At 49.4% G+C, this 27,771-nt stretch overlaps 1 protein-coding gene across 10 annotated transcripts; it reads right to left on the reverse strand.

Moving 5' to 3' along the window:
• Positions 1-821: 821 nt before the first annotated feature.
• On the reverse strand, positions 822-26,207 carry FLYWCH1 (FLYWCH-type zinc finger 1). Of its 10 annotated transcripts, XM_074346464.1 has the most exons (12): positions 25,981-26,207; positions 24,084-24,198; positions 14,323-14,758; positions 13,596-14,057; positions 12,149-12,613; positions 11,710-11,973; positions 8,631-8,738; positions 8,143-8,406; positions 6,912-7,184; positions 5,901-5,973; positions 1,967-1,992; positions 822-1,783 (listed from the first exon to the last, which is right to left on the reverse strand). In XM_074346464.1, the coding sequence occupies exons 3-12, from the start codon at positions 14,654-14,656 to the stop codon at positions 1,713-1,715; spliced, it is 2,340 nt and encodes a 779-aa protein (XP_074202565.1). In that variant the 5' UTR covers positions 14,657-14,758; positions 24,084-24,198; positions 25,981-26,207; the 3' UTR covers positions 822-1,712. The 10 variants fall into 10 exon arrangements, with proteins under 10 accessions (XP_074202565.1, XP_074202564.1, XP_074202559.1 ...); XM_074346463.1 differs by lacking the exon at positions 1,967-1,992 and having other exon boundaries at positions 13,596-14,054; XM_074346458.1 differs by lacking the exon at positions 1,967-1,992.
• Positions 26,208-27,771: the final 1,564 nt, after the last annotated feature.

Consider the following 27,771-nt stretch of genomic DNA (forward strand, 5'->3'; position numbering starts at 1 on the left):
CCTCAGGCCTGTGTGGGGTTTCCTGTCATGGGGGACTGAGTGGGGACCCAGCTGGGGGTGGCACAGACTTGACTCTCCTTTGAATCCAGGTGCCTTCCTCTAGGTGTGGCTGCCTTCTGTGGGCGTGCACATCTGTGGGTCTAGGATTGGGGTATATCTGTTCTCACAGTGTCGTGTCTTTGGTGTTGGCCACGGGCTGGTCACTGTCTTGGGGCAGTGTGCTTCATGGCAAAGTATTGAGTGTCCACTGCAGGGGCCAGCAGCACAATGGGTCTCTTGGCAGATGGCTGCATCCTGCCTGGGAGGTGGGCTGTCCATTGCTGGACCATCTCATGACTACTGGCCAGGCTGTGGGCGAGGGTCCCGTGAAGCCGATAGTTGAGTCAAGAGATGGGCCAATTACCTGCACGGGAAAGTAGCCAGGGTCTTGGGGGTCAAGGTTGTCTGGGGGTGCCATTTCCATTTTAAGCTTGCCCCAGCTTATGGAAACAAGTCAGGGAGGACTCAGGGTGAGTCAGCAGAGGATCAAGGCCTCTCTTCAGCTACATGAGGGCCAGAGAATAGCCAGCAGGTGCTGCACCGGGCTTGGGGCAGACCTCTCAGCAACCTCTCTGAGGACACCCACCCACTGTTAGTCCAGCTGATACGTGAGCCAGGTGACCAGGCGCTGTCCCAGGCATGGAGGTCTCCCCCGGGCGGGTGCCCAACCAAACTGTCACCTCCAACCACCTGGCACTGAGACACGTGGAGTGTGTGGTCTCATGGTGCCTGGTGCCCATCTGTGGCTGCAAAGGGGATGTGGACACAGCATCTCTACACGGTGAGATATAAAATAGAGTTTATTGCGGGAAATGTATAGGCAGAGGGACAGCGAACTATCACTGTGCTGTAGCTGGATGGCAGGCTGCAAGGCCAGCTTGCCAGGAGACAGGGAGCCTGCACTGTGGGCTTCCTCTGTAATTACAGGGTTGGGGCAAGGAGCCTGCTGTGGAGGATGCAACCCTGTTAGCAAGCAGCAACCTCTGGAGTTCATGGGGGACATCAGCCTGTATCTTCCAGACTGTAGGCCGACTCCCAGCTGCGCTACTAGACAGGAGAAGGGGATCCACCCCCACCTCCATCCTGGTCTGCCTTTCCTCCTGCATCAGGCAAACGTGGGCGACCCAGGGCCCCGCTGGCCTCAGCCACGTAGCCTCTGCCCAGCGCTGGCTCCCTGCAGACGTCGGGCAGGCTCCCACTGCCAGGAACACCACCTGCCGTGGGCATTGTCGACACTGGGTTTAATTTCAGTTGAAAAACAGCAAAAGAAATCCAACAGAGGATGGAGCTAGGACTCTGGTTTTGGCCTCCTCTGTTCCGGCAGGGACAGCCACGCCCTGGCAGCAGGTGGCCAAGTAGTGCGAAGGCCCACTTGGCACCTGTCCGGAAAACACCTGGGTGGCTGGAACTGGGCAGGGTGGTTCAGCCTGAAGAAGCAGGAACTTCCCCACACCTGCCCCACCTTTGTCTTGAAGGGGCCTCCTCAATGACTTTCGACTTTGTGGCGCCGAAACAGGACCGCTCTCAACAAGAATGTCCTTGGCGAAGCTGAGGGCTCTGGACATGGTTGGGTGTTTGCAGCTTGAAGCGACAGAGCAGGGGAGAGGTGTTTTGGTGAAAGATGCTTCTTCAGATCTCTTGGAGGTTGTGGCCTCCCCCACAACACCCCCGCATCACACACAGCTGCAGGCCGCCAGCTCCTGGTGCTTTTCTTGGCCAGCACGGAGACACCATCCTGAGAGACCTTTTGAGGAAACATGAAGGCCATGGATGGATGCTTTGGAAGAGTGACAGAGAGGATTTGTCAAGCGAAATCTACCGGGTGGGAATGCCGGGGCCCTGTGTGGACCCGGAGCATCCTTGACGCTGACAACACTCAAGATTCCTCTGCTGAGTTGGGGAGGAGACTGGCCTCACTGGGACTCACCGTCAAGTTTTGTATCTTCCACCTCCCTGATTACAAAGAAACACATATTCATTATACAAACCCAAACATGCTGGTAATAGACAGTAAAGAAAGTTAAGATTCCTGTAATCCTTTTTTCCTAAAGATCACCTTCAACTAGATCATTTTTTTAAATTGAATGGTTTATTGATGTAAATAAACAATTGATATACTAGATCATTTTTTCCCCCAGTCACTCATAGTGTATTTATAAAATGAAAAGCTCTCTATCAAAATACACTTTTTACTGGGGAAAAACATCAATAAAACAGACAAATGGATCTATGGATCTACACAAGGTAAAAATTAACTTTAGTAGATTTCATTGTAGGAAGTAGGTCATTTTTATACACACACATATACATGCATCATATCAGTTCCTTTAAAATGTGAGACTGCTCCATGACATATTATTTGGGAATTCCTGGCTTTCTACACTAGTATGTCCTGGGATTCACCCAACACCACTGTGAAGTCCCATCTCCTGCTCCGAAGAAGTTGCCAGGATTTGTACCCTGGACTTTTCAAGATTCTTTGACAGAAAACATAAAGTTCTCCTTTATTACTGTGATGGGTTTAGAAAATGTTTAGCAAATACTTCAGGTAGAGGAGCCTATTTCTCCCCTCGAGTGTGGGCTGGATGTGGTGACTGGCTTCTCATGGACAGAGTAAAAGCAGGAGTGATGCGGTGTGACATTGGCCATAACGGTCACTGTGGCTATCTTCCCATTAAAAAAAAAAAACAGCTTTATTGAGCTATAATTCACGTGCTGGAGGGTTCACCCATGTAAAGTGTAGAATTCTATGGTTCTTAGTATATTCATAGAATTGTGCATTCGTGACCACCATCATTTTTAGAACATTCTCATCCCTAAAAGAAACTCCATACCCTTTAGCTATTACCCTCCCAACATTCATCACCCTAGGCAACCACTCATCTACTTTCTATCTCCTTAGATTTGCCTGTTCTAGACATTTCATATAAATGGAATCATACAGTATGTGGTCTCCTGTGTCTGGCTTCTTTCACTGAGCATCATGTTTTTGCAGTTCATCCATGTTGTAGCATGTGTCAGTGCTTCATTCCTTTTTAGTTAAAAAAAATTTTTTTTGAAGGGGAGAGGTAATTAGATTGATTGATTGATTGATTGAATGGAGGGACTGGGGATTGAGCCCAGGACCTTGTGCATGCTAAGCATACACTCTACTTCTGAGCTATACCCTCCTCCCCGTTCCTTCTTATGGCCAAATAATATTTCATTGTATGAATGGACCATGTTTTACTTATTCATTCAACCACTGATGGACACTTTGGGTTGTTTTCACTTTTTTGGCTCTTATGAATAATGTTGATACGAACATTGGTGTACAATTTTGATGGACCCGTGTTTTCAGTTCTCTGGGGTGTGCACCTAGGAGCGGGATTACTGGGTGAACCTACACACTATGTTTAACACTTTGAGGAACTGCCAGACTGTTTCCCAAAGTGGCTGTGCCATTTGACATTCCCACTAAGAGCATGAGAGGGTTCCAGTTTCTCCACATCCTTACCAACACTTGTGATAGTCTGTCTTTTTAATTCTATGCATCCTAAGTGGGTGTGAAGTGGTATCTTATTGTACTTTTGATTTGCATTTCCTAAGGCTAATGATGCTGGACGTCTTTAATTGTGCTTACTGGCCATTTGTACATTCTGAACTTCATAGAAGAAATTAAATCTTTGAGGTAAAAACTGTCTATTCAGATCCTTTGCCCACTTGTTAATTGGGTTATTTATCTTTTTACTGTTGAGTTATAAGAACTCTTTATATATTCTGGATACAAGTCCTTTATCAGATACATGATTTGCAAATATTTTCTCTCATTCTTTGGATTGTCTCTTCACTTTCTTGATGGTGTTATTTGAAGCAGTAAAGGTTTTAAATTTGGATGAAGTCCAGTGTATCTATTCTTTGGTTGCTATGACAACATGTGTTAAGTGTTGTCTACCAGGGAAGCTTGCCTGAGACTAGGTGTCCAAGGTTTTTATTGGGGGTCAGTCATGCAGGCACATGGTACCTGGGTGACCAGCTGCAGTGACTGAAATTCCAGAATCTCAGAAGAAGAGCAAGTGTTCAGCAAAAATCACATTCTTTGTACAAACAGGTGAGAGTGAGCAACAGTTATCATTTGGGGACAGTATCAGCCAAGTCCTGGATGCTGGCTAACGGTCAACCTTGTAAGTAGGCTGTTCTAAGGACAGAGGTTGCAGGCCTGTTATGTGATGTCTATTCAGTTCATCAGTATCATAATATGATATTGATTTATAGATTTTAAAGCAATCTTGCATTCCTGGCAGAAATCCCATTTGGTCACAGTGTATGATCCTTTTTTATGTTGCTGGGTTCAGTTTGCTGCTATTTTATTGAGAATTTTTGCATCTATATTCCTGAGAGATATTGTTCTATAGTTTTCTTGTGCTGTTTTTGCTTGGTTGTGGTAACAGGGTACTCCTGGCCTTACAGGATGAGTTGGGAAATGTTCCCTCTTCTTCTGTATTTGGGAAGAGCATGTGAAAGATCTTTAAATATATGGTAGAGCTCACCAATGAAGTCATCTGGGCCTGAACTTTTCTTGTCGGGAAGTTTTAACATTACTAACTCAATCTCTATACTTGTTATAAGTCTATTCAGATTTTCTATTTCTTCTCGAATCAGGTGTGGTAGCTTGTCTTTCTAGGAATTTTTTCATTTCACCTAAGTTATCCAATTTGTTGGCATGCTGTTGTTCACGGCATATCCTTATAATCTTTTTTTTTTTTTTTGGCCTAGATAAAAGTTTGTTGATTTTGTTGATCCCTTCAAAGAACCAACTTTTGGATTTGTTAGTTTTCTCTCTTGCTTTTCTATTCTCTATTTCATTAGTTTCTATTCTAATATCTATTATTTCCTTCCTTCTGCTTGCTTTATTTCGTTCTTTTTCTAGTGTCAGAACATGTAAGTTTAAGTTATTGATTTGAGATTTTTCTTCTTTTTTTATTTATTTTTTACTTTCTTTTGGGGGGCAGGTAATTAGGTTTGTTTGTTTGTTTGTTTGTTTGTGTTTATTTATTTATTTATTTAATGGTGGTGCTGGGGATTGAACCCAGGACCTTGTGCATGCTAAGCACATGCACTACCACTGAGCTGTACCCTCCCCCCTCTTCTTTTTTAAATGTAAGTGTTCGTAGCTATAAGTTTCCCTCTAAGCACTGCTTAGCTGCCTCCCATAAGTTCTGGTGTGCTGTGTCTATACTTCGTTCATTTCAAAGTATTTTCTAATTTCCCTTGTGATTTCTTTGAGTCACTGCTAATCTTCTGAAGGGGGTTCTTTAATATTCCATATATTTGTGAGTTTCCCAAATTTCTTTCTGTCATTGACTTCTAATTTCATTCCACTGTGGTCAAACAACATACTTCGTATGATTTCAATCCTTTTAAATTTGTGGGGTCTTATTTTAGGGCCTACATGTGGTCTGTCCTCGAGAATCTGCCACATGTGCTTGAGAAGTAGATGAATTCTGCTATTGTTGGTGGCCTCCTTCTTGCTCTGCTCTCTCCCTTGGATCATTCATTTTGGGGGAAGATAGCTGTCATGTTTGAGGACACTCAAGCAGCCCAAAGGAAAGGCCTATAGATGGTGAGGAACGGAGGCCTCCAGCTACAGCCATGTGAGTGAATGGGCCGCTGTGGAAGTTTCCTCCAGCCCTACCCAAGCTTTCAGATGGCTGTACCCCACTGACATCTTTTCTTCGACCATCTGAGAGACCTTTAGCTGGAACCACCCAGCCCAACTATTCCCAAAATCTTGACCCCCAGACACTGTGAGAGATAGTAAATATTTCTTAGTTTGGGGCACTAAGTTTTGTGGTAATTTGTGATGCAGCGAATACAATTACCCGTAACTCTGTTGGCTTTCAAGAGAACAAGTCTTGCAGCACAGTTGAACTTCGGGCAGAAGCTTTATCTTTTCTGAGGAAAACAAATTGAAAATATGCATTAACAATTCTTTTCTTGTTGAAGTTGCCAGAGGCCAAGGCACACACCTTGTCACGATGCCCTCAAGGCCTTGAGGATGAAGAAAACCAGGCAGAATGACTCCACCGAGGGAGTCATTGGGAATTCTGGTTTTCTGATGCCTCAAACTGCCTATGCCTGGTAAAATAAGCCATGGGAGCTCCAGAGGCAGTCTTCACCTTGTCACCAAAGATTGGGAGGCAACCAGATCTCAAAGATAGGACACCCTTCACCCTGCCAAAGGCATGGCACAGCTGTTTCTCCTGGGTTAAGCCAAACAGTGGTTTTCTCATGGAATTTTTTTTTAAAGCAGAAATCAAGTTTCTTTTGGTTGTTTTATCCAACTGGGATTCATTTCAGTATCTTCTAAGATGTGGACTTTCATACTGATATACATTAATATGAGACACAAAGTGCTTTGTAAAGACTGGCTTTACATTCTGTTTATCTGAAGGGAACCCATTTTCAGTCTGATTCGGTTAATTATATGCAAAACTTCATGCACACACGCTTGTGTGTGTGTGTGTGTGTGTGTGTGTGTGTGTGAGAGAGTACAGTCTTCTGGGGCAGTCTATATTTTTTCATTAGATTTTCAAAACATACTACCATTTGTAACAAGTTAAGACCCCTTAGGATAAAAGAGAGGAGAGAAAACAGCAGTTCAGATGGGAGTTGTTTTAAGGCCAGGACAGATTCAGGTGTCTTTTTACGTTCAGGAGGAGGAGCCAGCAGAGAGGAGAGGCAGAAGCCTCTGGAAAGGCAGAAAGGCCAGGGAACCAAGCTCCTCACATGTGCCTGTCCCCTGAGGTGTCTGAACGCTGGGCTGGCAGAGACCAAGATACCCATGGCTCTTTCCTCCCCCTCCTCTGCCCCCCCCCCACCCCCGTCCGTACCTGGGTCCTCCTGCTGGGCCGGGCTGGGGAGCTGCTCCCGCTGCCTCAGGGCCTCCAGGCCTGCCAGGTCCGGCGAATGGCAGTGGCTGCGCATCACAGTCACCCGCTGGCCCTGGGTGATGGCCCGGCTGCGGCAGCCCAGCCGGGCCTGGTCCCGACACATCCAGTACACCTTCTCCCCGGCCGCCTTCTCCTTCCTGTAGAGGAAGGACTCGTACACCAGGAACCTGCCCCCGAGGGAAGTCCTCAGGAACTCCAGAGGCTGGAAGGCTTCTGGAAGGAACATGATGCATGAGTGGGGTGCCCAGGCCAGGACTTGGAGGCAGGGGACAGAGCCTGAGTGCCAGGGATGGAGACTGTTTCCTTTGTCCCACCAGCCAGCCCCAGCCAGGAAACTGCAGTATCCCTCTTCCCCCACACCATCCCCCCTGGCATATCCCATGCTGTCCCTGCCCTGTGGTACCTCTCCCCACCTCTGCAGGACCCTGGGGACTGAAGCTCAGTTCACCATGGCCCTGATGCCCTGAGGTGAAGACTGGCTGCCTTTCTGAGGGCTCTGGTGCTATGGGGCAGGCTGGGCCTGCAGCCACCCAAACCCTGAGCTTTCCTGCTGGCCTCCTCTGACCCTGCTCCAACTCTGACCTGGCTGGCAAACGCCCCAGGGCAGGGGCTGGGCTGGAATGCTCTGGGAGGCCCACAGTTGGTCTGGACAGGGCAGCAGGGGCCTCCTGACTGCCTGTCCACCCTCCCCTAGGCCAGCTAGTAACCAAGCAAATTCTCCCTTTCTAGACTTTTAGAATCTGAATTGAAGGATCATGAGATGCAGGGATAGGGGTAGCCAAAAGGCACTGGGGGGCAGGGTGGGGAGGGTGAGGGGAGACAGATGCTTCTGAGGTCCAGGAGCATCGCCCCACAAATGGGTGCCAGGCACTTTGAGCTGCCAGTAATGCCACTGTGGCCCCCAGCCCCCCTTTCTCTAGTGGCCTGAGTGGGTTTCTCCCTCCAATGGCCCATCCCACACTGGGACCAGTACCAGATGTGGCCCCTACCCTGAGGGAACTCACAGCCCAGAAGGACAGACCAACATGTGTGGCTGAAGCCCACTGGACATGGACCACAGATGGACTGTCCCAGCAGGCTGCCTCCAGCCTGTGTTCTGGGCTGTCCCAGGGGGCTGCTGGGCCAGCAGGGAGACTGGGATCTGGCACCTGCCCGCCCCATCTCGCCGCACCTGAGCCTTCCCTCTGAGCCGGGCTACAGAGCTGCTCCCGCTGCCTCAGGGCCTCCAGGCCCCCCAGGTCGGGCGGGTGGCAGTGCCTGCGCATCACCATCACCCGCTGGCCCTGGGTGATGGCCCGGCTGCGGCAGCCCATGCGGGCCTGGTCCCGGCACGTCCAGTACACCTTCTCCCCGGCAGCCTTCTCCCGCCTGTACAGGAAGGACTCGTACACCAGGAAGCTGCCCCCTAGAGGGGTCTTCAGGAACTCAGGGCCTCCTGGGGAGAAATGGGAGAGGGGTCAGGGGAGGGAGAGCCTGGAGCCAGGCCTCTGAGCTGAGGAGTGAGGAGGGGTCGGGGCCTTGTTCTCAGAGCCAAGATCAGCAAGGCTCCTGGAGAGAGACCCACGGACCCCACTCCACACTGCATCCACCTCCTCACAGCCAGACAGCCCTGGAGCCCAGGACACAGCCCCTACCCACCTCCCCCAAACCCAGCCTTGCCTGAGCTGCCAGGGGCTCCTTTCCTGAGCCTGAGAGAGAAGGGAGGTGGGAGACTAGTGAGGCGGAGGCCCCTGAAGGCAGAGCTCCATCTTCCCCATCTCTGGGTGCCTGCAGGAAGGCGGCATCTTATCCAACGGGCCGGTAGTGGGATGGCACAAGGGCCACTCATCCCTGCTAAGTTGGCAGAATGAGTGGCAGCCCTTTGTGGGACAAGCAATCAGGAGCAAAATAGGAGTTGTGTACAGCCCCTAGTGCTGCAGAAGAATGGACTCCTCCAGAGGGCCAGCCTGGCTGGGGATCTGACCTTAGGGCAGCAAGGGGAGGTGGGGAGGGGCCTGGGTTGCTGCCCTGATATATTGAGAGGAGGGACCCGGGAAGTGGCAGTGCCCTTCTGCTCAGAGGAACCCCTTTCCTCTGCCCAGGTGCAGGGACTACACAGGGGAGGTGGAGGCAGACTGGGGAGTCTGCTAAGGCAGCAGCAGTGGCAGCCATGGGGGTGGGGAGTGAGAAGGCCCTGGATGAACTGGGGCCGGGGTAGGGGCGAATGGCTGTAGAGGGGCCTGTTTCTGCTCCCCCGACAGTCAATGAAAATGTCCAATGAGGAATGAAAAAGGCACAGGGCACAAGGCCAGAGATTCAGAGAGGAGAGGAGAGGGCAGAGGGCAGAGATGCTGACCTAGGTTAGAGGCTCAGAAGACAGGGTCATGTGGTCACAGACCTGGCAAACCAAAAGCTCTCCTAGCCTGAAAGGGAAGCCACTGAGGACAAGCAGAGTCCAGTGGCCAAGCCCAGGGAGGCCCAAGGTCCCTCTGAGGGTGGGGTCCCGGGCAGGCCACAAACAGGGGGATTGGCGAGGGTTGTCTGTAAGAAGAGCAGTAAAATAGGTGCCCGCACCTGGTAGAAGAAGTGTTTGCGGGGTGGGAGGGAGGAGGAAGTCTGCACCTGGAATCTGACACGTCCCGCCCGGTTTCCCCACCCAAGTCCCTGGAGGCTGGCAGCCAGGCTGAGACCACCCTCGCGGGAGGTTCATCCTGGGGCACTGAGCAGCCCGCAGACCCACAGAGCTAAGGCCTGCGAGTAAACCAAGTGGGTGCCCACACACAGAGCCAGTCAGTCGCACCTTAAGCCTGGCAGATGGCCAAGGACCACCAGACGGTCGAGAGAAGCTTTACCCTGAGAGGCCGAGACCAGAGAAGCCCACAGAGAAAAAGGAATTGGAGAAAACAAGGCCGCTGCCAGAGGCTGGAAGGTGGGGCCGCTGCGCTTCTAGTCGATGGAATGCAAAGGAATTCAAATACAAGAGCGAAAGTTAAAAATTAAATCGAAGGACTGGACAGCCAAATCGAGGAAATATCAGACAGGTGTGCCAGGAAGAGCGACATCTGACCAACAAAGACACAAAACGGAGAGTGGAGAGTCATCTAAGAACACGAGAACATTTCCATAAGTGAAGAACAGGACTTCTTGGCTTGAAAAGGCCTCAAGTGCCCCCAGCAAAACCACGTACCCCAGGTTTGGAGACGCTGCCCTACATCTTCAAAGAGCCCCCCGCCTGTGTAAGACCAGTCCTCGGAAAGCTGCGGTTATTCGAGCATAGAGATTACACAACCACGGAAGAGGATTTGCAACCCGGAGCCACGAACAGCCACACCTCCACCAAGATGGCTTCAGATCCACGGTCTCTGTGGTGTAGCCTCCAGAGAATCGCTCGGATACCGACCAGAGGAGGGACTTGGAAAGACAAGGGAGTAAACCAGGCGAGATAAAGACGGTCCAGACATGAGGGTCCAGCCAAACGGACATCCCAGGCGTGGGGGCGGGGCCCAGTGAAGGGGCGGGGCCAGGGCGGGGCGGGGCCCGTGGAGAGGGGCGAGGCGGCGCTGGAGCAAAATGCAGAGCCCTCTGGGGCAAGCGGTGTGCTGGCCTGCAAGAAAGGGAAGCAACGGACGCGCAGAAAACCAGGCCAACAAATAAAGCAGCAAAGAAGACAGAGGGCCGCGTGAGGAAAGACAGGACGCTGCGGAGTGTTCCCGCGCCACCGCGGACAGACTGACAGAACAGAATGGAGACAAAAAAGTGCAAAATCTGCGCGGAGTGGAGGAGGCAGCGAGTAACGGTTGAGTTTTTCTCTGGTCAGAAGGCAACAGGCAACTTGGAGATTAAAAAAAAATCCAACTGATCGCGGTAGAAGCACGCTTTAGGGAAGAGGACAGCAGATGCCCTAAGAAACAACGTAAGGAGCAAGTGCAGGGTGGTGATTCGGTATGGGGGTTGGGGGTGAGGATGGGGCGGGGACAAATCATCCCGTGAACACATAAGTTACATGGAAATGAAATAGAGATTCAGAAGGAAGTAAAAACAGAGATCTCAAGTTTGAAAGAGTTTTAGGTCCAAAAAGGCTCGAAGGTGACTCAGATGACTCAGGAAAGTATCGGACTGGGAATCGCAGAGAGGCAAATGTTTCAGACGACGTGAGCCTTTGCTGGGCAACTAGAGAGGCAGGGCGGAGGCTGCTCTCAGCAAGAGGAGGGCGGTAATATGCCTGTTATTGTCAAAACACTGGCACTGTGAAGCCGACAGAGATAAAAAGAGGGGGGCTGGGACCCTGGTCATAGAGCCCTTAGGGACCACGGTAGATGCTTATGGAGAACAGCTGAAGAAAAGTCAATCACAGGAAAATGTCACTTGCAGCCCTTAAACTGCTTCTATAGGGTGTGTTTTTCACTGGGCACTGTGTCACCCACTCACTGGAAAAATGAGAAGCCGGGTTGTACAATTAGTTTTGTCTATGAATTTTATAAATTCTTGAGAAAAAAGAAGGAGGGGGAGCCAGGGTTTATTAGGTGCTGCAGAGATGTCAGAGCAGTAGGGTGAGGACCACCCTCCAAGAGAGACTGAACAGGTGATGCCCTCAGTCACCCCACTGACCAGGAGGAGGAGGTGGGGAAAGGGAAGAGGGAGAGGCGGACCTACAACCCCTTCCAGAGGGTTCCCAGTAAGAATGGGGAGGATGCTTGCTGGAGGTCAATTGGGAAAGGTGGGCAGTCTGGGTATCCTGCCCCTACCCAATCTGGCCTACCTGGGCTCCCTCGCTGGGCTGTACCAGGGCGTTTCTCCCGCTGCCTCAGGGCCTCCAGGCCTGCCAGGTCAGGTGGATGGCAGTGGCCACGCATCACGGTTACCCGCTGGCCCTGGGTGATGGCCCGGCTGCGGCAGCCCATGCGGGCCTGGTCCCGGCATGTCCAGTACATCTTCTCCCCGGCCGCCTTCTCCCGCCTGTACAGGAAGGACTCGTACACCAGGAAGCTGCCCCCTAGAGGGGTCTTCAGGAACTCTGGGCCTCCTGGGAAGAAATGGGAGTGTGGCTGGGGGGAGGGAGGAGGAACTTGGGGCCTGAGCGGGAGCAGGGCCTGGATCTGACCCAGGCCTGGTGTTACCCCCCACCCCCACCTCCTGGGAACTCAGGGAGCAAGACTCGAGGGGTACTAGCTCTGGGCTAGTAGGTGTGGGGGACTCACCCGGGTCCTCGTCCTGGTCCTGGTCTTCGGCCAGGGTTCCCTGCAGGTCTTGGGGCTGGGCCGGAAGGCCCTGATCTTTGACCTTTGGACGCTTTCTGGGCCGGGGCCTGGTGAGAGTCAGGGTGCTGGGCCCCCGGCGGTAAAGCAGGCTGTCCACACCTTGGAGCAGCTTGTCCACCTGGCCCCCGGGACCACCTGGCCTGGCCTGCAGGGTCTCCATGGCTTTCTCCTGCTGCCGCCGGGCCTCCAGGCCCTCCACATCGGGCGGGTGGCAGTGGCCACGCATCACGGTCACCCTCTGGCCCTGGGTGATGGCCCGGCTGCGGCAGCTGTGCAGTGTATGGTCCCGGCACGTCCAGTACACCTTGTCCCCCACAGCCTTCTCCCGCTTGTACAGGAAGGACTCGTGCACTAGGAAGCTGCCCCCATAGCAGGTCCTCAGGAACTCCAGGGGCCTGGACTCTCCTAGGGAGGGAATCGGGGAGGAGGCCAGGGAGGTGCGGGCTAGTGGGGATTTGCTCCTTTATGCTGACACTTATCGTGGCTCCCCTGAGCTGCGTGTTGGTGGAGGGGGACCAGTGCATCCCCACTGACAGCCCACCTAGAGGCCCAAGGAGGAAGTGCAGTTCCTCTCCTGGTGGCCTGTGAGGAGGCCACGCCACGTCCAAGGTCACACACTGGGAAGGGACAAACTAGCTCTGATTCCACAGCCTGTGTGCTCAGTCACTCCTGGCCATACTTTTTATTAGTTTGTTTGAAAATTTTATCTAATTTTTGAATAACACATGCACATGCCATAAAATGAAATGGGACCAAAGGAGACACAGTGACAGCCAAGCTTCCCTCTTCCTCCCCCCACCCTAGGTACCCAGCACAGCAGCTGCCTTAAAGCCCTAAATCCCTGAATCCTTTCCAGGTCAGGAGGCACCTAGCCTTTGGGACCAAGCCCACTTCCCAGTTACTGGTAATAAAAATTGCTGTGGACACCCCATCTACCAGTTACTCAGGAGTAACACATGCTGGACCACGGCTGAGCACTTCCCACACATCACTGTCCAATCTCCCTAATAGCTAGGCTATCACACATCTTAGAGGAAATCTCCTGAAAGTGCAGAACTTTTAGCAAACCTTCTGAGGCTGCCCAGTATGCGAGCTAGGGCTGGAGCTTGATCCCGAGAGACAAAGCTCAAGTCTCCCACTAGGCTGACCTTCCCAAAATGCTAAGGTTCAGAATCACCTGAGGCTCATAAAACTCCAGTTTCTACATCAGGAAGTTCCAGAGGGGCCTGGGCCTCCTGGTTCTGAGCACTAGTTCTGGCCCATGGCCTTAATTAATACTGGGACACATTTATATTTTTAAAAGCTGTTCTGAGAGCACATTAAAAAATCACATGAGACCCCACATTTCTCTTTGGCCTGAAAGTAGAGCCAGGGTGGGGGGACTCACCAGTCCCCAGCGTTGGGCGTTTCTTGGGAGGCAAGCTCAGCAGTGACAGGGCTCGGAGTCCCTCATCCTCCTCAGGAGCTGGCTTGCTCAGCACCAGCCCCGGGGTGGGCTCTGGCTCCTCTGGGCACAGCCACGGGCCCACTCCCTCCAGCGGCTCCTCCGCTTGGCAGCCGGGGCCCTGGGGACCCCCCAGGCCATCCGGCAGGGCCGGGCTGGGCAGCTTCTGTCTCTGGCGCCGGGCCTCCAGGCCCTCCTCGTCGGGTGGGTGGCAGTGGCCCCGCATTACGGTGGCCCTCGGGCCATGGGTGATGGCCCGGCCCCGGCAGCCCAACTCGGTGTGCTCACGGCATTTCCAGTACACCTTGTCCCCCACGGCTTTCTCCTGCTTGTACAGAAAGGACTCCAGCACCAGCAGTCGGCCACCAAACGGGGTCCTCAGGAATTCCAGGGGCTTGGGGGCTGCTGAAGGCAAGGGGGGGGCCAGATCAGCTGACACAAAACAAGGCTGGAGGCATGGATGGCATGGATGGGAACACAGGGTTGGGAGTACACAGGATGATGTCTTATGATCATCACACCAGCATGGGACAAGGTCAAGGAGGACCTGCTCAGAGCAGGGAAGGGATGGCCAAGGCCACCTCGCTGGAAAGGGGGTTGCTCAGGACCCCAGTCTGAGCACACAGGACCACAAAGGTGGCCGGGAAGCAGCAGCCGGCCCAGAACTCACCTGTGTCTGGTTTGCTGTGTTTCTGTTCAGCGACCTGGGGGCTTGGCTGGACTGCCCCTCCCTGTTCCTCTACTTGCAGGATCTGAGGGGTCCCAGCCAAGGTGTCAGGGCCAGACATCTCCAGGGACAAGACACAGTGCACTCCTTTGGGCTGGGAGTCCACTCCATCCTCGTTCTCAGTGGAAGCCGCCAGCAAGACCAATTTGGAGAACTCCTTGGGTTTTGTGCGGGCTGTGGGGACGACATCTGTGCCCATCTCAGGGGACTCAGGGGAGGGTTCCTGGCCGGCCTTCACGCTCTCACCCTCCTGCTCACTGGGCTCGGGCAGGGGCATCCCGGGACTGATGGCCTGGCCCTCAGGCCACGCTCAGGCTCCAGCTGATGGATTTCTCCTCCACCTCCTCAGAGAGGAACCTGGCAGTCCAGGGGCTCTGTCCTAAGGGAGGAGGGAAAATCCCATCAGTGGAGGTGCCCTTGGGTCTGGGTTCAGGAAAATAGATCTAGGGTAGTGGTCAGGGCACCAGGGGCTGAGAGGTGTGGGAGGACCTGAACGGAGCTAGAGAATTCTCGGCCAGTGCATCTTCTCTGTTGGCTGCCTTGGGTCTGGCACCTCCTTGACCAAACCTCTTTCTCTGTCTGTAAAATGTGCCAAATACAGGGTTCTCAAGGGGCTGCTGGGGTGACCAAGGTACTGACAGCTGTGAGTTACTCTGAGCCTGGCCCTGGGAGGCAGGACTCTGAATTTACAACTAGATCCAGCCCCCATCCCAGGCCAGAGGATCACGGGATGCCAAGGCCCCATGAGGGCAGCGACCTTGTCCGAGTTGGTGCTGGCGCTGCCTCAGCTGAGTGGGGACAGGGCTGTAGGGGTGTCCAGGGAATCCGTGGTCGCTGAAGGCTCCCTGACTTCTGGTCTGGAGAAGCAAAAAGGATGGATTCCAGGGGCAGGGCTGGCCTGGAGACCCGGGCCCTGGGGCATCAGTGTGGGGTTTGTCTTCTCGGGGACTGGATGGTGAGCGCATGTCAGGGTCTTTCCCACCTCTCAGCAATAGCCCAGAAACAGCCTATGGCCTTTCCTCACGTTTCAGTTTTCCAGCCTGTGAGCTGTCACCCCCACCCCAAGTTCTGCGTTTCCAATACCCCCGCGCTCCACTTCTGTTCTGACAGTTTGTGGCCTGGGGCCCACATTCAGCTCCCCAAGGCCTGTCAGTCCAAGCGCGGGGCCCCTAGGTCCTCGTAGACACACAGCCAAGGCCGAAGGCCAGAAGGGCGCCACGTCCCCTGCAACTTCTCCCCAACACCCCTGCCCTACACGCCCGCTCAGCCCCGGGCAGCAGCGAAGCCCTGTCTTGAGGGGCGAGACTCATGGAAATTCAGGTAACGGGACACTTCCAGCGTTATCCTTCTCGTCCTGGTCCGGCCTCTGGACAACCCAACCTCTGCTCCTCTTGTGCGGTCCTTCCCGGTCCTCCCCATTCCGCTCCACAGGACGACATGGCGGTACAGGGGACTTGGGGGCCGCCGCAGTAAGACAGCGCCTGCGCCTCCGCAGGCAGAGCCCCTCGGGCAGGAAAGGGTTACGGGGAGGCCCCGCCCCCAGGCCACCCCGCCCTCGCACGCTGATTGGCCCCGGCGCTCACCCTCCGGTAGCCCGCCTCCGGGGCTGCTGTGCTCCGGTCCCAGGGCAAAGGAACGCGGGCTCGATTCCTTAACCTCCCTGCGTCCGCCATCGACAGGGCGTAAGGGTGCGGAGAAGCCGGCCCTCCATTCCACAGAAGGCCTTTCAGACAACTCAGGCCACCAAAACGTTGCGGTCACTGTTCACCCAACACGCACATTCCCTACAAGACCTGGCCGTCGGTCCCTGCCTTGCAACGGACAGGAGTGGAGGCTGCAGGGACCCCTACACACCAATCGCCTCAGTCTCAGACGACCAGACGCTGAAACCTGGCCTCCTCCAGACCAGCGAGGGTTGGTATGACCAACCATGACCAGAGCAGGTTGGCATGACAAATAGCCCCCACGATTCCCGTGGAACTGTACCCAGAGTCATGGGTAACCTGAGTCAGGAGACAGTGTAATTTTCTCAACTAAAATTTCTGTTTAAAAGGCTTAACGTATCCATCTACCTCAAAGGATATGGGAAAAGTTCCAGTACAACAAAAGACCTTGAACTGTGGCTGACCACAGGCTGTGTAAAGTCATGGGTACTCACATTGGGCTAAAATTTAGATTTGATTGACAGTTCCCATTCTCAACCACATAAGGGCCTTAACGTGTTGATTGTTTACTGACCACAAATCCTCCCATAAAGTATGCAGGCTCCTTTGCAATGTGGCCTTGAATCTGGATTGGTCTTCAGCCCAGATTGGTCACTTGCTGTAACTAATAGAGTGTGACAGAAGCCCACTGTGGGGGTTTGGAAGCCCCCACCCTTATGGACATGGCCCTGAGACTCCAGGTAAGGAAACTGAATGAGAGGCCACATGTAGGGGATGGAGATGCTGCGGGGCATGGAGAGAAACCATCTGCACTGACCAGCTCAGTAGACCCCTTAGCTGTTTGTAGCCACAAGAAGGAGCCTAGGGGAACCAGCCCAGGCACCCCATGGAAACCTGATCAATAATAAACTACTGTTATTTTAAGCCAGCAAGATCATGGCTCATTTGTTACACAGCAGTAACAGACATTCTTGGCAAGTAACTGAACCCAATAGGTTTTGGCTTTTTGATAGATGGAATAATACTTAATGGTTGTGAAATATCCCATATCAAAATGATCGTGTTTAAAGGGCTGGTAACGCAGTGACAGGAACATAGACATTAAGTATAAAGGACAGCAAATGAGCAAATGAGAGCTGCATATTTTAAAAGTCTGTAACATGAAATAAGCCAGACACAAAAGGGCAAACGCTGTGAGATTCCACTTACATGACGTAGCTAGAGTAGTCAAATTCACAGAGAGAGAAATTCAGATAGTAGTTGCCAGGGGCTGGGTTGGAGGAGTGGGGAGTATTTAATGGATATGCTGTTACAGTTTGGGATGATGAAAAGATGGATAGTGGTGATGGTTGCACAACGATTTGAAGGTACTTAATGCCACAGAACTGTACACTAAAAATGATTAACATGGTATATTTTTTTCTGTATATTTTACCGCACGTGCAAAAAAAAAAATCTGTAACACACTACATTTAGTAATGTCCCATCTACCTAACATTGGTGAATGAGATTCTGCATACAATGCAGATTTCTGATTATCCCTCCATGATTCAGAATTTTACAGTTTTTTAAAAATCTCTTTCATGATTTCCACTGAGGATAGGTGCTTCATAAGCTCTTATGACTCTTCACTGTCTGGATGAAGAAAGCATACAAATTATATCCTGATTTGGAAAATGAAGTGTCTCCATCCAGTTCCCTTGAGTCCCCCTCCCCTTCTCTCCCTGGGACCCCTTCTCCATCATTCATATCCTGCTGTCTCTGGTCTCCAAACTTCTCTGCCTTCTCTGATTCTTTGCATTTAGGGTTCTCAGGTCTCAAGTTTCTTAGGTCTCCTGTATCCCAAAGCAAAACCTACCAAAAATCTCTTCTTCCCTCAACAGTTGGACTTTGCAAGAAAAGTCCAAACTACTTCCTTCTCACCCAGGCCGCCTGGCAGATGCCCCCCCAACTCTGCACACACCACTCTCCTCTTTGGCCACCATCCAGGATCAGCACCAGCTGGGTTGATCCATAACCCATGTTTCCTTCCAAAACACCTGCTCTGGCCTGTATGTGGTCTATCCATACAATGGAATTTATTCCGCTTTAAAAAGGAATGAAGTTCTGATACATGTTACAGGGTGGATGGACCTTGAAGACGGTATGTTCAGTGAAGGATGCCTGACACAAAAGACAGCATGTTGTCTGATTCCACTTATGTAAGATGTCCAGTACAGGCACATCCATAGAGACAGAAAGTAGATTAGTGTACTAACTACTGTATATAAACAGATACACAACAAGGTCCTACTGTATAGCACAGGAAACTATATTTGATGCTTTGTAATGGCCTATGATGAAAAAGAATATCAAAAGAAATGTGTATATATATATGTATAACTGAATCACTATGCTGTACACCAAAAATTAACACAACATTGTAAATCGACTATACTTCAATAAAAATTTTTTTTTAAAAAGTAGATTAGTGGTTGTCAGAAGCTGGAGGGGAGGGAGGGGGAGATTAGGGAGTGACACTAAGAGATGTGGGGTTTCTTTTTGGGATAATGAAAACAGAAAGTTGATTGTGGTGATTGTTGCACAACTCTTGTGAATACACTAAAAACACTGAATTATACCCTGTAGATCAGGGGACTGTATGGTATATGAAACATATCTCAATAAAGTTGTTTTAAAAAAATCCTTATAGATATGACTCACATCCCCAGAGTCACTCGGATAAAAAACAGTTTTCTACACCATAAATAGGCTTCTCACTCCTGGGCTTGGTTTTCTCACCAAAGGAGAGGGGTGGCATGGATTATATATTGAGATATTTTGTAAGTTTCTAATATTATATTGTAAAAACTATATAGAAAACATTTTTAAAATGTTAAGAACATAATACTCATAAATAACCCAGGATCCTGCCCCTCGAATTTCTGTATTAACCCCTTTGGTTTACACTTAATTTTCTGTTGCACACATGTGTGTTCAATATGGTGTTTGTTATCTTATTCCTCTTTAAAGTGGGAAGCCCCCACCTGCAGGCCAGATGGAGCCCTAGTAAAGGGCATTACGTAATGCAGGCTCCTAACACGAACGCAGATCTAAATCCTCAGGAGCAATACTCTAGAGGGCCACAAGATGGCGATGTTGTCCCTTGAAACGTACACACAGCAAGCATCCTTGGTAAAATTAAATGCACCACAATGGTTCCAAAACAAGAATATGGGAGTTTTTCCGTATCGGACAAATAATTCAAGAAGACTTCCAAAAAACGCTTGTATTTACAAAATATATTAGGTAGAAAGCAAAATCCAATTAACAAAGACTAAATTTAAAAAGAAAAAGAAAAAACAAAAGACCAAAATATCACTTGGACACTGACACAACCTCTAGACCTCAATCCACCTCATTTCTTCTGTCTCTTCTCCACTCTGATCACATTTGTTATTTATCAACTAATTTTATTTTATATATTTGTAGCTAAAAAAAACCCCTTAAATAACTAGGAGGAAACATCTCAAAAGGTTAAAAGTTGTTTTAAAAAAAGCGATTTATTTTTTTCCTTAAATTTCTTTTGTTTTCTGAAAACTGTTTTACAGTGTGCATGAACTCTTTACAGTGGGAAAGTATTAACCTTTTTTTTTTTTCAAAAAAATAAAGATAAGCTGCAAAAAAAAAAAAAGATAAGCTTCAAAAAAAAAAAAAAGATAAGCTGCATCTCCTTGCTTGGTGATTTTTTTCTTTAACTCCATAACTCCCTGGAAAAGCAGGGATTCCATTCCTATGCAACATGTATCACCCAAGAAAACAAAGAGTAATACAGACAATGAGACAGAGAAAGGAATGAAAGTCAAGTACTTTACAATCTCTGTTGTGGGACTTGCAGAACCTCAAAGATATTTCCCCCAAGATACTTATTAATTACAAGGGGAAAGGTAATGACTTGACAGTGGAGACACCCCACAGGCACACCCTTAAGTGCTCAAAGTCAACTTCACCAGTAATAAAACACATCAACACTGTGACCTCCTTAATAAATGCACTGAGGAGGACACAACATCATCTCTGTTATTCCTGCCCAGAAGGCACACCCCTATTCTAATCAGACAAGCCACATGGAGGGACATTCTACAAAACAACTGACCAGGACACTTCAAAAGTGTCACGGTCATTGAAGACAAGGGAAGGCTGAGGTCTTGTCACAGACTGGAGGGGACCAGGGAGACACAAGGACTCAATGCGATGTGGGATCCTGGAACAGAAAAAGGACACAAGGCGGAAAGCTGGTGAAATCTGAATAAGGTCAAGAGTTTAGGTTAATGGTATTGTATTGATGTTGCTTTACTGGATTTGATCACTGCACAACGTTAGGTAAGATGCTGACGTTCAGGGAGACTTAGTGATGGGTATATGGGAATTCTTTGTACTATTTTTGCAGTTTTTTGAAAAGTCTAAAATTAACTCAAAATGAAAGGTTTCTGAAAACCCAAGTTTTCAAAGTGGAAGTTGACAGAGAAAATAAGTGACCCAGAGGTGTCCTGGGTAGAAGGGGGAGAGAGGGGAGGGGACAAGGGAACATCTGCTCAGAGCCATGTGGTTGGTCCTGGAGCTGGGAGAACCAGGAACAAAAATCCTATGGTGGCAGCCTGTACCTTCCATACAGGAACTCAACAATCTCCCTTCCAAGTGCCACCATCATCCCTGCTCTGCTTCTGGGGAAACTGAGGCTCAGACCTGAAGTGAGTGGCCCAAAGGTAATGAGAGCCCGGACTCCGACCCAGGCCCTGCTGGTCCAGAGCTAATGGGGTGCCTCCTCTGCCCTGAGTAGCTGAGGCTTCAAGTAAGACGTGCCAGTTGCAGAGCTGCAGTCAGGCCTTGAGTCCGTCATCAGCTGCAGTGATCGGCCCTCCTAACTAGCTAGTTGATGGTTTGGGTCAGTGGCTCCCAGCTGACCTGGTCAATGGGAGGCACCCTGGGAGACGGGAGGGTGGATGGAGAGCAAAGAGGGTGTCCTCGAAGCAACCTGCCTGGCGTGGCTCCACTCGCGCTGTCTACTCCAGCTTTGCTGGGTCCCCTCACCCAGCTGTGGTGGCAGTGTCCAGCCTCTGCTAATCCCCAGGCTGCTCACCACTTTCTGTTGGGCTTCTCAGCTCTTCCACCACCAGGCAGAGCAATGAAATTACCAGTTGAAATCTCACAGTAGTTTCTTTTCTCCCAGTTGGATTCTCATCACACATGTTTCAGAGTCTGAAGGACTATGATCACAACATTTCCTATTCACCGAATACCAATGAGGCGCCTGCACCAGGCTACGGCCTGGAAGGCATTATTTCATCTTATCTTCCAAATGCCTTCATCAGTTAGATCCACTGTTCTCTCATTTACAGAGGAGGAACCCAAGGCTTAATCTTAGGTTCCAGTGACCAAGATCCAGGCCACTAAAGGGCAGAGTCAGCCTTCAAGCCTCCTGTGCCTGTTTTCAGGGCTTAAAATCTTAAAATAAATTTAATTTTTATTTTCAAAGTGAGGATTCTGACCTATAGTTATCAATGTAGCGGGTTAAGACTGGTGGTTCTTAGTCAGGGTGATCTGAGCCCCCAGGCAACATTTGGCTATGTCAGGAGACATTTTTAGTTGTTGCAACTGGGGGGCAGGGCATGCTACTGGCATCTGAGGGGTGGGGGACAAGGAAGCTGCTCAACATCCCACAATGCCCACCACTCCCACAAGGAAGGATCTGGTCCAAAACAGCAGCAGGACCAAGGTTAAGAAACCCGGCTTAAGAGCAGTATTTTAAAAAATGAAACAGAACATAAAGAGCGGACCCACAGATGAAGTTAAGTACAATGTTCACGAAAGTTTTATTTCAGTTATTTGCATATGGAATTCTCGTCTCCATTAAGAATTACCCAGGACACTTGATAAAAATGCAGATGCCTGGATTTCTCATCTGAAATTCTGCCGTCGGGTCTAGAGCAGAATTTAAGATTCTGGATTTTTAACAAGTACCCCGTGAGGCTCTCGTACTGGTGGATCATGAGCTCTGCTCTGAGAAACACTGGAACAGACGTTAGGAAGCCCAAAGCTAAGTGATTAACCTAAGAAGGATTTGAGGTTTTCTTTGTACCAGCACCACATGAAGTGTTTTACATGCATATCGCACTGAATCTGTCACATCCTGTAGGTTTCCTCATCAACATGTTAAATAAAATCAGTACCATTTATTTTATATCAGTGGGAGAGTCATGACTGCATCTTTCTAAAATGATCCTTTAACAACTTAACAAGTTGCAGACACATTAAGGTATTTGGGGGACCTCAAGGAGGGTGGACTTTGCCCAAATTTTTAAGCAGTACAGGTGAAATCTGGGGGTGAGAGCTTACTGGACATGGCTTTAGCACCTCGGAATAATGAATATCAGACTTTAAAAAATCGAATCTGAGATTCCTTACGGAGACTTCCAGCAAAGCAAATTCAAGAAGGCCCAGGAAGTGAATTAACATGCCTGCCACATCTGTGTAAATAGTCAGGCCAAATCTCGTGGGACCAGCCTCATATCAACATAAAAAATATCTTTCATTGAGGGGGGAGGGTATAGCTCAGTGGTAGAGTGCATACTTAGCATGCATGGAGGTCCTGGGTTCAATCCCCATTACTGCCATCAAAAACGAAAAAGTTAGTTAAATTATAATTACAAGTATCAACATGGATGAATCATAAAACAATATTAAATGAAAGAACCAAGTCAGAGATGAATATATGCAGTCATAGGCCAACTATGTAGTTTAAAAACAGGAAAAAATGAGATAGTACATTAAGTAGAGACTCCCACATATACAGCAAGTTCTAAAAGAATAATTAACAGAAAATTTAGGATAATGATTTCCTTTGGGGTAGGGGAACAGATGGTTGGGGTGGGACTTTGAAGGCCCAGTAATGACTGATTCTTTAACTGCATAGAGGATATATGGGTATTCATTTTATTTGTCTTAAAATTATACATATACTTTTTTGTATGTATTGTATATTTAACAATTAAACAAAACTTTGGCTTCTTAAGAAATAGAAAATAAATAAAAAGTAGAAAAACTGTCTTTCATTGAGATTATGAGACCAGAGGGGAAATTTGTGCTTCAGTGGAAAACTGTGCTTTGTGTAGAACATAACCTTTTAGAGTCTAGTCATTTACTACCCTTGAGCTGTTTTTACAGCTCTGTACAGATGACAGAACAACGCAAAATAATTCTAGTCTACAGACACATTCTCCCCTTCTCTCCGTGTAAAGAAGTATAGGCAGGTAAGTAATTTCTCCTGTCCTGGAAGAAGCCAGTTTTGTCTCCATGTATACATTCATGTCAATATGTCTGACCTACAGCTTCTAGAATCTTCTCTGGATTCTCTTGTAACTGGTTGTAAAATCTTGCCAGTTATTTGATTGATGAGTTAAGTAAAAACTTTCACGCACGTTCATTTTCTTTCTGTGTGGAAGAGTTTTATTTCCTTTGTTTTGGTCTAAGTCTCTGCTTTTCAAATCTCCCTGGTCACTGGTTTTATAATCTTTGGGTTCCAGTCAGCAATTGTTAAAATTACACAGGAAACCAATCTGCAATGCATGCAACAAAAGTGAGTATTATTTTATGAAACTTCAATTTCTTATACACTTGTATATTTATCTAGGTGGATTTAAATGTATTTTTTTTATTTCAGATGGCGTTGTTTTGAGGTAAATACTTGGGCTCTAATGTGTTTACTTTATAATATTCAATCTTTACTCAGTAAGGATTCATTGAGTGGCTAGAGTATTTTCTAGTCAGGCAGATGTAAATGGAAAGTACCAGAGCCTCACACTTCATGGTTCATCAATCTCTGTGCTCTTTTCCTGCCCTCAAACTGAAGTACTCAGACTGCCTGCTCTGATGAACCTAACTCCCAAGAGACACACAATATTACGAGCTGTGAGATGCCTCTCAGACACCAGTGGCTCCAAGCCCTAGGATCCTGAACCACAGAGCCTTGCTGGGCAGCTGATGGCAGATCAACAGAATTACCTTCATACACGAGACTGAGAATGACCATCACCATCCACCAACACCCATCCTTAGCGCTGGCTTGCTGGGTGGAAGACCTGGGGCAAATCCCATCACTTCTCTGGGCTGATTTCACCTGTGAAACAGGAAAAGCAGCAAATCAAAGACTGTATGTGAAATTCTTCTATAAGCTGTGAATCATCACGTAAGAACAAGGAGTGTTTCGTCCAAGCCCAGCAGCGGTTCTGAATAGTGCAAGGGGCAGGAGAGAAGGTCCTGATATTTGCAAAAGCTTCTGGATGATTCCAAAAGCTGTCCCCCACCACCTGCCACTGACGAGCTCTGAAGTTTAGAGGTGCACACTGACTGGCTCATGGACCTTCCTATGGTTACGTGCAATCTCTGAGTGTGCATACAGGCATGATTCCTGGGAGAGGCTGAAGGTGGCAGTGATCCCCCCAAAGACTAAGAATTCTACTCCAAAGCATGGCTTCTCAACCTCAGTATCACTGACATTTTGCAGCAGATAATTCTTTGTTGTGGAGGGTTGTCCCTTGAAATGTTTAGCAAGGAGTGCTACTGCCTGCTAGGTGCCAGTAGCACCCATGGAATCCTGACAACCAACATTGCTGAATGCCCCCTGAGAATCACTGTTTCAAAACAACTTACACATAGAGGACACAGAAAGGGAGATTCCAGCCCCCAAACAGCGCAATCCTCCTACATCACAATCTTTGTTATTTTCACGCCTCCCATGCCAACCCTACTGTGTCCCCAGATCTCTCAACACCTGATCACACCATCTTCCACCACCTTCCCCACCTCTCATCACCTCGGGGCTTCGATCCCCACCACCTCCTTAATGATCTCCCTGCTCAGCATCCAATTCTCCCAACACAGCGCTGACTTCCTAAAGCTCAACTCTAATCATTTTCCTCTACAATGAAAGTTGTCTCCATCTCTGTTATAAGCACTCCACAGTCTAGCCTCCACATATTCTCTCTTCCCCAAGGCCGGCTGCGAGCTTTAGGGAGAGGAACAAGATAAACCTGACCGAATCCAACTAGTCCTGGAAATGATTTTGGTCCTGAAAGGCAGAAGCATCAAAACAACAAAAACATACCCTTTCTTTGGAATTGACGTTTATACATGATAATCTGATTATTGGAGCTCAGCATCCTCCAAGGCAAGGAGTAAAGGAAGCAAAAGACTGGTGGTTAAAGCATGGGCTTCAAACTGTGGTCAGACTCATTAGGTCCTGAAATCAGTTGAATGGGTTAGCATTTTGGAATGGAAAGAACAGAACAGAATAGGATAGGGTAGAATAAAATAGAATAGAACAGAATAGAAGAGGATAGAGTTAGAACCCACGTAGAGTAGATCTGGCTGGATCATGTGAGGTTAGGGTAAGCACCTCCCTTTAAACTTATCTTTCAGTAACCTGCACTTACAGGCATGTAAAATATATTTCTCAGTGTAAGTTGAGTCAAAAAAGTTTGAAAGCCCCAGCAGGCAGTCAGGAATTTAGCGGTGGAAGAAGATGAAACAACAGCAAAAAGTGCAAGGTCACTGGGACCTCAAGAGCCGCAAAGATGGGATGGGGCTGGGGTGGATGCCAGGGCCGGGGCGGTACCGGGTGGGGCCAACAGGGTCAAGGAAAAGTAGGCGAATGTGGGGTTCCCTGATTTGGGGTGTCAGGGCTCAGTCCCAGGGTCGGGTGGGTTGGGGGAAGGAGAGGTGGGGAGAAAGGAGGCAGCGAATTGCAGGTGAAAGACAAGGAGGCAGCCTGAGCGCCGGGACTCAGAGACACCCACTCCCCAGCATCAACAGCCCTTGGGACCCCCGTAGAGCCTGATCGGTTGAGCGGCCACGCCGAGGGGCCCCAGACCCTCCCCAATCTGCTGGGGCCCGTCCTCACCGGGCACTGGCCGGGCGGCGACGGCAGTGGGGCCCTCCCTCTCCGGAGACCAAGCCGCGGCGGGTCCTTTGGCCTCGGGTCGCTGCAGCCACAGGCGTCGACCTCGCAGGCCAGGCCCCTCCGCCCACCGCAACCCGGGTGCCCACTCCCCGCCCCCACCTGCCCTCTCGGGAGCGAGCCCCGTGCCGCTCGCGCCGCCCCGCGGTGGAGCCGGCCTCTAGGAGCGCGCTAGAGGGTTCTTAGCGAGCATGCGCAGCAGGGCCGCGGGGGACCATTCCCTGGTTAAACTCCGCTTCTCCTGGTCTTCTGTGCTAGGTGCCTTGCTGGCTGCCTGACCAATCGGCTTGGGGAGGCGGGGCCAGGGCTCGCGAAAGAGGAGGGGCAAGCCGAGGATTGGGCGGCGGCGGCTTGGGACCGAGCTTTGCTCGGTCCTGCTTCAGGAACTGGGGAACTTGGGTCCTACGCGCTCAGAGAAGGGAGTTCGGGGAACTTAACTGAGGCCCCAGACCTGCCCCAGTACTTGACTGTGTGCTCACTGAGCAGAGGCGCTTTTGTAAATGCATCCTTAGGCCCTTTACTTTTCTTAGCCAGCGGAAGGAAATTTCTCACGCACCTCATTGAAATCTTAAAATGACTCATTTCAAAGCTAGGCCAATTTGAGATTCAAAATAAATAATGGTAACAGATTATAACTTTAATAAAATAAGAATTCATGATCGATAGTGACGTAAATAAGTAAATGGGGAGAAAGGATAGCTCTTAAAAATATATATTTGCTTTACTTCAGCGTGAGAATCATTTGAGAACAAACGTTAAGCAAACAGACCAATTATGAATATATAACATAGTCTCCCAAGTCCAACTGTCTAGGATTAAGCTTGAATGTCAGTTTCCATTTGCTGCTGCGAAGTGAGCTCTATCACCCTCAGTCCCTATGCTTGGAGAAAACTAATGTTTTTCCATCTTGGCTTTCAAGCAAACTAAAAAGTTACCTTGCAGATCCCCAACCTACACACCGGATATTTTTTTCCACTGGTTCCCAAACTCAGAATTCCTTGAACTTTTTAATAGTTAAGTTCATTTGGTTATAAAGAAAAGAAACTCAAAGTAACATGAGAAGTGGTTGCAGTGGCATCCCAAAGACCCTAAATTCAAAAAGTACAGCCAAAGACAAGTTTACAATGCCATCAGTTGGCTTTTCTCTCCTTCCCCCCACCTCCCCACCCCCATCTCTCTGCCCTGCCTCATTATGGCTCTGTCCCACCTTCTCTCACTATAGACCAGCTTTCTTGATTAATCATCCACTCTTACATTGCCTTCAATGCCTGTCCCATGAAATCTAAATCTTCCAGCATGACTGCACAAGATCGGCAAACTTAGGCACTGTAGCCCACGTATAAATACCCAGGAAAGAGATTCTAACTATGGCAGCTTGACCCTTGTTTTAGCAAACCTCTTATCATCAATCAGAAAGGAGTCACCCTTTCTAGGACAAGCTCAAGAAAAATTCTCTTAGGGGAGTGTGGGCTGGGAAGAAATTATCCCGCATATTGAATACAGAGTAATCTCTCAGTGAAGGCTTCTGACTGGATTGCATTTATCTCTTCTTTCACATATTTAGACCGTCTTGGTTTTCTTCAACTTCTCACCCTCCTCTTCTCTGCATCCATTTCCAATGTATCTCCTGTCTTGGTTTATAGACCTTTCTCCTACAGCCATCTCCAGGTCTTGTTTTGTCTTAAGGAAAGCTCTTTCTTAGAGTAGAATGCCAACTAAAAAAAATGCAGAAAG

Source organism: Camelus bactrianus, chromosome 18 (assembly GCF_048773025.1).
Source record: "Camelus bactrianus isolate YW-2024 breed Bactrian camel chromosome 18, ASM4877302v1, whole genome shotgun sequence".
Taxonomy (NCBI): Eukaryota; Metazoa; Chordata; class Mammalia; order Artiodactyla; family Camelidae; genus Camelus; species Camelus bactrianus.

Coding starts and splice junctions, on each gene's coding strand:
- FLYWCH1 (XM_074346458.1), bottom strand. CDS start 14,656: ATGCCCCTGCCCGAGCCCAGTGAGCAGGAGGGTGAGAGCGTGAAGGCC. Junction 11,974..12,148: donor GGACCAGGACGAGGACCCGG/GTGAGTCCCCCA, acceptor ATTTCTTCCCAG/GAGGCCCAGAGTTCCTGAAG. Junction 8,739..11,709: donor AGCCCAGCGAGGGAGCCCAG/GTAGGCCAGATT, acceptor GCCTTCCTGCAG/GCACCCAGAGATGGGGAAGA.